The sequence below is a fragment of the Epinephelus moara genome, chromosome 15 (genome assembly GCF_006386435.1).
Source record: "Epinephelus moara isolate mb chromosome 15, YSFRI_EMoa_1.0, whole genome shotgun sequence".
NCBI classification, from domain to species: domain Eukaryota; kingdom Metazoa; phylum Chordata; class Actinopteri; order Perciformes; family Serranidae; genus Epinephelus; species Epinephelus moara.
Genome location: NC_065520.1, coordinates 14,645,194 through 14,654,993, shown reverse-complemented (window position 1 = coordinate 14,654,993; position 9,800 = coordinate 14,645,194). Strand labels below are relative to the sequence as shown.

At 44.3% G+C, this 9,800-nt stretch overlaps 2 protein-coding genes across 3 annotated transcripts; one reads left to right on the top strand and one right to left on the bottom strand.

Moving 5' to 3' along the window:
- The first annotated feature begins 662 nt into the window (after window positions 1-662).
- LOC126401698 (DDRGK domain-containing protein 1-like) lies at window positions 663-3,037 on the top strand. Its single transcript, XM_050063113.1, has 8 exons — window positions 663-878; window positions 1,455-1,604; window positions 1,697-1,815; window positions 1,922-2,023; window positions 2,110-2,232; window positions 2,311-2,349; window positions 2,433-2,538; window positions 2,622-3,037. Exons 1-8 carry the CDS (start codon window positions 791-793, stop codon window positions 2,780-2,782), a joined length of 888 nt encoding a protein of 295 aa, XP_049919070.1. The 5' UTR covers window positions 663-790; the 3' UTR covers window positions 2,783-3,037.
- Window positions 3,038-3,122: 85 nt separating this feature from the next.
- cars2 (cysteinyl-tRNA synthetase 2, mitochondrial) lies at window positions 3,123-9,786 on the bottom strand. 2 transcript variants are annotated; one of them, XM_050063110.1, is made up of 15 exons: window positions 9,336-9,786; window positions 9,208-9,258; window positions 9,002-9,119; window positions 8,850-8,921; window positions 7,936-8,041; window positions 7,761-7,841; window positions 6,558-6,735; window positions 6,346-6,479; window positions 6,179-6,246; window positions 6,018-6,084; window positions 5,794-5,932; window positions 5,594-5,717; window positions 5,370-5,468; window positions 3,743-3,946; window positions 3,123-3,641 (listed from the first exon to the last, which is right to left on the bottom strand). In XM_050063110.1, exons 1-15 carry the CDS (start codon window positions 9,551-9,553, stop codon window positions 3,555-3,557), a joined length of 1,746 nt encoding a protein of 581 aa, XP_049919067.1. In that variant the 5' UTR covers window positions 9,554-9,786; the 3' UTR covers window positions 3,123-3,554. The 2 variants fall into 2 exon arrangements, with proteins under 2 accessions (XP_049919067.1, XP_049919068.1); XM_050063111.1 differs by having other exon boundaries at window positions 6,558-6,687; window positions 9,336-9,784.
- Window positions 9,787-9,800: the final 14 nt, after the last annotated feature.

Here is a 9,800-nt window from a genome sequence, read left to right as displayed (position 1 = left end):
GCCCATTCAAAGTTTGACATTTCAATCGGTTGCTATAGCGCCCCCCTTTGGCCAATTGATGTAATATTGCTTCATTGGCATCCTCCCATGACCCTCTACCACTGTGTCAAATTTCACATGGATTGACCAAGTCAGTGAGGAGAAAAACGTGGAACACACACACAGAGTTTTTGTCATTATATAGTAAGATGAGATGCCAGGTGACAGTGTACATATACAAAGCCAGGAAATAGTATTCATTCATACAAATTAAAGGAGGTGCACTAATTCTTAACAGCCTTCTTGTTGTTGGAAGAGAAAATACTTTTTATTTATTGTTTGGTTTCTTTATCAAAACTCAAAAATAAGAGTTTAGAGTTATTAAATGTGGATTTGCGGATATGAGGTTTTGGCAAAGGAATTATTTGGTAAATAATATTGTAACAATTGTATATATTACCAAATAATATATTCAATATAATATTCTTGGGAAAACGATTATGATGAAGTGGGAGTAGGATTTGCGATGGAAAAGGCATGTCCCGCCCTACTCTGCCGTACTCTGCGTCTCATTGGCCAATCCAACCAACAAACGCAACCAGCAGCCAATCAGAAGGAGAAGGGGGCGGGTCATGCCTCGCTATTACAGGAAATACAAATCCTCCGATACAGCAGGTGGCGCTGTGCAATTAAACCCACAGCAGAAGAAGAGTGACAGGCCTCCGTAGTCCACACTGTAGTAATGAGCTGGCGACTCAAGCTACCGTGGACAGTTATATATATTTAGTGAAAGTCTGTTTAAAGAGCAGCCATGGATATAGCGCTGTATCTGATAGCAGCTGCTATCCTCATTGTCCTCATTGTGTTTGCGTTGAAGGTGCGCGGGAGAACGCAGGAAGGTAAGCTAACGAGCTAATGCTAACTGTTAGCATAGCGGCTACAACCAGCTGTTGAGTTGACAGAAGGCTCGTGAGTTAACGGTGTAGACACTGTGTAATATGTTTGACATTGTCATTAATATTTCTGTAGTGAGAAGGAACAGTTAACATGAAAATATATTCGTAGTAGTGAGTTTGGGGTTTGTTTTTGTCGGCGTTTTTAGGCAACGTCAGTTTATAGTTCGTGATGAACTACGGAGGCTGCAGTGGGACAGACTAGTTATTGAATGTCTCTTGGTGATATTCAGCGTCGCTGTCTGTGTTGTCAGTGTTTTACATGTGTAAAATCAATTGTAAAAGACAGTTTGCTTTTTAAAAAGCATTTTAAGTATGTAATTAAGGGACTGTACGTTATTTATTAGAGTCACCGGTTACATAAATACCAAATAAACTCATTTAAAGTTGTGTGTCAGTCCCTTAAGCTCATATAAAAACACAGGTCGCTCCTGAAGGTGGGGGAAAATCGATAAAATTTGAAAGTCCTAACATGTGTGTATGGCATTGACAGTATTGTGTCATGTCGTGTGCCCTCTCCAGCTGATGAGGAGCAGCGCAGGGATGTTATCCGGGCAGCGGGGCCCCCTCAGCGGGCAGCGGAGGAGCGGGGGGCCGGTATGCCTCGCAGGAGGAGGAACCTGGCCTCGGTGATGGCTAATAGACGACCCCAGAGAGACGCTGTGGAGCAAGGTAAACACTGTCAGTTATAATTGTTTATATTTATAATGTAGCTGTTAATGCTGGGGTAGAAGAACATGCAACAAGTGTGCTGTGCATTTCAGAGGAGGAGCGTGTAGAGGAAGAAGACGTGGAGCAGCAGAGCTTCCAGACGCACGCAAAAGTCGGAGCCAAGAAGCAGAAGAAGCTGGAGGAGAAACAGGCCAAGAAAGCCCAGAGAGAGGTGAGGGCTCACAGCGCACTAACTCAAAGCTGGTTGTGAGTGTGTAGTCGCACTGGGAAAGTGTTGTCTGTTGTGTCGTCTTGTCTTCATTGTATTGTGTTTCCAGGCAGAGATGGAGGAGAGGGAGGAGAGGAAGAGGATGCAGGAGCTCCGAGAGCAGGAGAGGCGCCAGGAGGACGAGAGAGAACGACAGCTGGAGCAGAAACAGGTCGCACACTCGGTGCTCTCACCAGCTCTTTCCTCACTGTGTGTTCATACGGAGGAGATGCTGACACTGTGCTGGTGTTTGTTCAGGAGGAGGACGAGCGCCGGGCTAAAGAGGAGCAGGAGAGACGGGAGGAGGAGGAGTACTTGCGACTCAAAGCCTCATTCACCGTAGAGGACCAGGGAGAAGAGGAGCAGCTCACAGAGGACCAGGTCACACGTCTGCTGAGCTCGTCGTAACATTTCTTTTGTCTTGAATATATTTTAAACGAGTTTGTTCTTGTCTCTCAGTCGCGCAACCTGCTGCAGGATTTCATCCAGTACATCGAGGTGAGCGCTGACACACTCCTCACACTCTTCACACTGATGTATCTGAGTCTGGTCTGTCTCACAGTGTCTCCTCTGTCCCGCAGAGCTCTAAGGTGGTGCTCCTGGAGGACCTGGCTTCGCATTTTGGGATGAGGACACAGGACGCTATCAGCAGACTGCAGGACCTGTTGGCTGAAGGCTCCCTCACAGGTGAGTGTGACCAGGGCAGGTGTGGCTCTTAATCTCCACTCCTTCCATGTCTGGAGCCTGAGACCTTGCTGTGTTCTGTGCAGGTGTGATCGACGACAGAGGGAAATTCATCTCCATCACCCCCGAGGAGCTGGACTCAGTGGCTAACTTCATGAGACAGAGAGGCAGAGTGTCCATCACGGAGCTCGCGCAGGCCAGTAACTCTCTCATCAACCTGATGCCTGAGAGCCGCAGCACGGCGTGATGGACGCCGCTCTGCTGCAGGACACCTGGACGACAGATTACACCCCCTGCTGGTGTAAAGCACAGACTGGACTGATGCCAGGTGGTGTTATGATCTGTATCCCGGCGCAGTAGCCTTTATTCACCAGTAGGTGTCAGACTTCATACAGATCAGGACGTCTGATTGACTCACCTAAAATGTGTGACATTAAATTAACAAGCCCATGAAAAACTGATTAAGCATAGTAAAAAAATTAAAAATCACTTCCTTTCCTCAGCTCTGATTGGTTCATTGATTCCACCCTGAACTCCACTGCATTCATTCTTTCTTCATCGTCAAACAGCTGACCACGACAGCAATATATGAATGAGGCTTTAATTCATACACACAAATTGGTGGTGCCAACAGGAGACTTGTCAGGACCACAGTGACGAGTTAATTCATGACAATCTCCAGCTCTGGTCATTTAAAGTGCACATTGTTCTGTTTCACCGTCAAAGAGCAGCAGACAGGCAGGTTCACGTGGCGGTACGTCCGCCAAACAGGCTCTCTGATTGTTTGTGTCACTGGGCTGTAAGATAACAGATCTATCAGACAGAAACTATCACCTAATATCAACATTTAAAACTTCCAGCTGAATTACAAGCAATCAATCAGAGTTCACACACTGCTGACAGGCACATCAGGCATGTTAGCTTTACATGGTTTGGTCTCTTGTTTTCATAAAGTCTTTCAGTTGAAGTTCAATTGAGTCCACGAGCCGAAAATAAAGAGTCCGTGTCAGAGGTGTGTTTCAGCTGGGTGTCTCCTGGTCTTTATCCTGGACTCTCTGGCTTTGTTTCCCCTGACTCAGCTCCCATGTGGAGGTGGCGCCTCTGTCCTGAAACACAAGAAAAATACAACATTCCAATCTCCCTGGAAACTGTAGTATTTGATATCAGACCTCAAACTGTGTAAAATATCAGTTTCATCCTAACATACTTTTATCAGCACACCCAAGGGTGCCAGGTTATCTCTGAGGTCGTCACAGGCTTTGAGGAGAGGGATTCTCTCTGGGTAGAGTCCAGGTTTTTTGGTCGGACCATCCTGACGAGCGAGAGCAAACGCTCTGACTTCACTTCTGAAGCGAGTCAGCTGCTCCACGACACCCTCCAGACTTCCATGACCGCTGGCCACATCAGCCTCCTGCACAGGTGAGGAGAAACAAACATTTAAGAAGTCTGGTGGCGTTTTGGACGTGGCCTAAAAAATGTAGCCCATTCACTAACATTAAGTTAAAAGAGACCTGTTTTGTGAGGTCACAGTGACCTTGACCTTAGATTTTAAGCTACTAAATTCTAATCAGTTCATTCTTGAGTCAAAGTGGACATTGGCACAAAAATACAGGAAATTTCCACAATATTTTACACTCTCGAGAATGAGACATTTGAGGTCACAGTGACCTTGACCTTTGGCCACAAAAATCTAATCAGTTCATTCTTGAGACCAAGTGGATGTTTGTGCCAAACTTAAAAAATCCCTTAAGGTATTCTTGAGATATTACACTTACAAGAAGGAGACATTTGAGGTCACAGTGACCTTGACCTTTGGCCACAAAAATCTAATCAGTTCATTCTTGAGACCAAGTGGATGTTTGTGCCAAACTTAAAAAATCCCTTAAGGTATTCATGCGATATTACACTTACAAGAAGGAGACATTTGAGGTCACAGTGACCTTGACCTTTGGACACTAAAATCTAATCAGTTCATTCTGAAGTCCAAGTGGATGTTTGTGCCAAACTTAAAAAATCCCTTAAGGTATTCTTGAGATATTACACTTTCAAGAAGGAGACATTTGAGGTCAGTGACCTTGGCCTTTGGCCACTAAAATCTAATCAGTTCATTCTTCAGTCCAAGAGGGCGTTGGTGCCAAATTGAAAAAAAAATCCCGTAAGGTATTCTTGAGAAATTACACTAACAAGAATGAGACCTTTGAGGTCACAGTGACCTTGACATTTGGTCACTAAAATCTAATCAGTTCATTCTTCAGTCCAAGTGGACGTTTGTGCCAAATTTAAAAAAAGCAAAAACAAAAAACACCTTAGATTTTCTTGAGATATTAAACTCACAAGAAGGACACATTTGAGGTCATAGTGACCTTGACCTTTGGCCACTAAAATCTAATCAGTTCATTCTTAAGTCCAAGTGGACATTTGTACCAAATGAAAAAAAAAAACCTTAAGGTATTCTTGAGATATTACACTTACAAGAAAGATATATTTGAGGTCACAGTGACCTTGACCTTTGACCATTAAATTCTCATTAGTGCCTCGTTGAGTCCAAGTGGAGGTTATTGGTCGGTTGGCTTCAGGTAAAACCTCCTCCGGTCTGAAGCCATCTTTGATTTGGCCATCTTGTAGTTTCTGGTTGTCAGCCATTTTGTTTGTAGGCCAGACAGCCTTTGTGTCACACACAGTTTTGTCTCTTTCTCTCTCTCACAAATAATTGTATTAATAAGTATTAATCATTTCTGATAGCCATTTTGATACTTCTGACTCGATCCCACAAACACTGTCCTGTTGCCAGTTGAGAATCTCAAGAAGTTAAATAAATATCCCTGAGCTCTGACCTTACTGTGCAGCAGGTCGATACCAAACACATCCAATACGTCTCTGATGTAGCTGACCATTGCTCCGAACACCGCAGGGCTCCGAGCCGCTCCTTCAGACTGGACACAACACACAAACACACATCAGTTCAGTCAGGATTCAGTGTTTTAGCTTCCTGCCAGTGCGTTGAAATTACAGCAGAACTCCTGGAGGGTCAGACGTCCAGCCAGGCACAGTGAGTTACCTGAGAAACAGGCTGGAGTTGGCAGTTTCCCTGGTAAACCAGATTCATCACAGCGCCAACAGCTCTCGGGGTGTCAAAGTCATCTGCCAGTGCTTTCACCACACTGGATTTAGTCTCAGCCAACCTGAAACACAGCACAGAGACTATGAGATACAAATACACCCAATGAGGACTGATCAAACTGGAGAGGAAGTGCCTACCTCTCCCAGAGAACGGCTTCCTGTACAGGTGAACACTGCAGCTGACCCTTCATGTAGGCCTGGGCGTCATGGACAAAGGTGGAGACGGTTCCCAGAGAGGTCCGAGCCTCCAGCATGCTGTTGTCACTGTAGTCGATAGCTGTGGAGACAAATCACCCATGTTCAGTCTATATTGATGACGAAACATGTTGCTGTAATGAATGTGAAACAAATTCAGATCCCACCTGATCTGTATTTGCTTAAAAGACAGAACATCCGGAACTCGTTGGCAGAGTACGACTGCAGGAAATCCTGACGGAGGACAAAAGAAAGAGAATAATTTATTAACAAACTGTGATATACAACGTGGGAGATAGAGGGACTGACTCAGTGACGTTGACCTTACCTTGATGGTGACGTAGTTCTTCAAAGATTTAGACATTTTCTCTGCGCTGCCTTTAAGGTGTAAGTGCCCTGGAACCAAGAACAGCCACTCAGTGAATGTGTCCTGAGACGTTTTAAGGAACTGGAAAAGGAACAGGAAGCAAAACCAGTGTAGGACTTAGGGTCTACCTGAGTGGAGGAAGTAGTTTGCCCACTGGTCACACTGGTGATAGGCTTCACTCTGAGCCACCTCATTCTCATGGTGAGGAAACGCCAGGTCGATTCCTCCGGAGTGGATATCCAGCTGACTCCCGAACACTGAGCTGAAACCACAACACGATGAACTGAGTCTGACAAGCATATTTAGCTCTATTTAGCTATATGACGAAATAAATCCAAACCTAGAGATGGTGGAGCATTCAATGTGCCAGCCAGGTCGTCCTCGGCCCCACGGAGACTCCCAGTACGGCTCCTGAGGTTTTGACGGCTTCCAAAGAGCAAAGTCTCTCACGTCTCGTTTATTTGCGCTGCCTGGAGAACCGTGCAGGTTGTTGTCCGTTAGTAAAACATATATTGTGACTAATACAAAACAAGCAGTGGCAGTTACCACAGTGTGTGTGGGTGGACTTTTAATGGCAGACTGAAACATAGGCAGAACTCATGAAGAGGAGTCTCTCCATAGGACTGGACATTATATTGATATCGTGATATGAGACTGAGTATTGTCTTAGATGTAGGATACTATAATATCGTAATTAGGCCTGTTGTGAATTTTACCTTATCGTCTTTCACAGCACCTTCGTGTTTTTTCACAGTACCTGAGCATTTTTTCACCGTGCTTAGACCTTTTTTTTTTTTACAGCATCTAAATGTTTTTTCAGTATCTAGATGTTTTTCAGTGTCTCAGCATTTTTTACAGCATCTTAACGCTTCTTCACAGCACCTAAGCATTTTTTCACAGAGCCTAGATGCTTTTTACAGCATCTAAAATGTTTTTTCACAGCACCTATGCGTTTTTTAAAACATTTTAATCATTTTTGTCGTAGTGTTTTTTTAAGCTTTTTTTTTTTACAGCACCTAAACCAAATGAACGGACAAAAAGAAAAAAAGGTTAAGACACTTTTCTCCTCTCGTCTGCTCTCTTTCTTGTGGCAGGGCTCAGCTCCTCTTCACATACATTTATTTCAGTTTTATTTTACTGATATAGGATTTTTTTTCTTTCACATTTCAATTCCAATGTCAGAATATTCTGAAGATTTAAAAGTTCATCCCTCTTTGAAAAGGTACACTTGCATTATTATGCTATTATATTGTCATATCAGTGGCATTACATCGTCTAAAATGGCAATACTATCATTTACTGCAATTAATCCTGTACTATATACACCAAAAGTAATGTGTGTAATGTGACAGGTCTAACTGTAAATGTCTTTCTGGTTTTAAAGGCTGTTTTACAATGAAGTGATGTAATTTTCTGAATTTCCTTTAAATATGGGGGAAGCAGTCACACCTATACTTTATGTATTGCCAGATACAGGTATGTGTACCTGAGACCTAATATAACAAAATGACTGAGACTGACTGAAGCAGACAGAAACACTCACCAGCTTCTCCCTGAGAATCCACAGCTCCCACAAACTTTCCATAACGATCCCCAATGGACTGGATGTCGAAAAACACATCACCTGCAACCGAGGCATTTCACTTATGTTGACACAGGTACTATGTGCCGTTATTAATACAGCCATTATTATATATAATAAGTCTTAAAGTTCTCACCTTCTTTTGTGGCATAAGCGTGTCCATTCTTGATGATCCTCTCAATAAACGCAACGATGTGATGCACATTCTCAGTGACTCTTATGTACACTGCAGGAGGAGTCACCTCAAAAACAAGCACAGGATATAAAGTTTATAGATAAACAATTCACAGTTAAATTTAATCAGTGTTTTTAAATGAAGAGACCTCTGCGGATAATTTGGCTCCTGGTGAAAACCTCCTGAACAATTAAAGCCTGATTTATGGTCCTGCGGCGTACCTACGTCGTTGCCGTGACGCCGTCGTGAACCCTTCGAACTTCTCCGTCACTCCATTTCGTCGCGGTGCAATTCACCGCCAGAGCGGTAGGAGGCTGCGTTCCTTTCCTGAATGGTTATCGTCGTCTCTAGTTGATTCTTTGTTTAGCTTCCGGCTTTTCCGGTCACAGAGAAATGAACGCGGAGCACGGACAGACGGCTCCGTCCGTATCCGTATCCGTATTGAACGTTGAGCATAAATGGGCCTTAATACTGCAACATCTACATCGCAACAGAAGATGTTTAAAGATGGCGGGGATGGCCCAATCTGGAAATACGGAACCGGAAATGCGTTGCTACCAAGCAAACCAATCACAGCCCTCTCGGTCTGCGCTGGGTCTGCGTCGCCTAGACGTGTAGTTACATTTTTGGGGAGGTGCACGTCAGGCTACGCCGGGGGCTACGGCGAGCCTTCTGCGTAGCCACGTACCCTATGACATAGCGACGTTGTTGATTTAACGCAGGACCATAAATCAGGCTTAACATTGGAGGAATTCTAATCAGATGAAGTTTCAGCTGGCTGCAATTTGCAGTCCTCACCACTAGATGCCACTAAATCCCCATAAATCTTACAAACTGCTCCTTTAAAATACATTCGCTCTGACCCAATCACACACCTTTAAAGACAGCATATCCCTCTTGAACTCCTCCTCATATGTCGTGGATATAACTGTCGGGGAGACGTTTTCCTGCAACACACAGCATTATCTGAATAAGTACACCTTTAAAACAAAAAAAATCAGATGTTAACAGACTTTTGCGACGTTACCTCCCAGCTTCTTTTGATGATTTTGTCATCGATGTCGGTGATGACCATGGCGTGGATGACGGTGACTCCAAACAGCCTGGACAGGATCCTCTGCAGGATGTCAAACCTGACGTAAGAGCTGAGACAGATGCAAAGACTTTTAGCTCTTACACATAATCATACATTTGGCTTGTGTATAACACATATATAACATCATATAGCATTACCATGCATGACCCAGGTGGGCGTGGTCGTACACAGTGGGTCCACAGCTATACCTGTAATGCAACACATGTTAATATTAGTGAGGTTATTAAGCATAATTGTGCATACTGATGATATAATAATGTCCTACCAGGTGGCTACTCCCTCTCTCGCCAAGATGAGAGGCTCCTTCTGTTTGGTCAGGCTGTTGTACGTCTTTACACCCGTGTCAAACCCGCTGGGTCTCACCCACTTCTTCCCTGACACCCTGCTACAGGATCCATTAGCTCTGGGTTTGACAGCGGTGACTGACTGAGCTGCGTTCAGGACCTTTGCCCTCCGTAACACCGACCTCACTGAGCACCACATAGTCGCAGCATCCGCACTGCTAGCTTAGCTTTAGCTTTAGCCTAGCTTGACTCACACTGGGCTCACACATTAAAACAGTAACAGTGTGAAATGTTAGCTAATGTGTCTACAGCTACAAACCACATTTAATATCTTCTTCTTTTCGTTTTAAAACGGGTGGTAACCAGTTTTAAGGCGCATTACCGCCACCTACTATCCGCCAACCGCCGCCGCTGCTGCTGTCACCGCCACTTCTCGCGAGAGTCCG

What these genes read in the sequence shown, in the direction of transcription:
- cars2 (XM_050063110.1), bottom strand. Translation starts at nt 9,553, where the DNA reads ATGTGGTGCTCAGTGAGGTCGGTGTTACGGAGGGCAAAGGTCCTGAAC. An exon ending in GGGATATGCTGTCTTTAAAG is followed by an intron (nt 8,042 to 8,849) that starts GTGTGTGATTGG and finishes CTTGTTTTTGAG; the next exon opens with GTGACTCCTCCTGCAGTGTA. An exon ending in GGATTCTCAGGGAGAAGCTG is followed by an intron (nt 6,736 to 7,760) that starts GTGAGTGTTTCT and finishes GTTTTGTATTAG; the next exon opens with TCACAATATATGTTTTACTA.
- LOC126401698 (XM_050063113.1), top strand. Translation starts at nt 791, where the DNA reads ATGGATATAGCGCTGTATCTGATAGCAGCTGCTATCCTCATTGTCCTC. An exon ending in GAGAGACGCTGTGGAGCAAG is followed by an intron (nt 1,605 to 1,696) that starts GTAAACACTGTC and finishes TGTGCATTTCAG; the next exon opens with AGGAGGAGCGTGTAGAGGAA. An exon ending in GGCTGAAGGCTCCCTCACAG is followed by an intron (nt 2,539 to 2,621) that starts GTGAGTGTGACC and finishes TGTTCTGTGCAG; the next exon opens with GTGTGATCGACGACAGAGGG.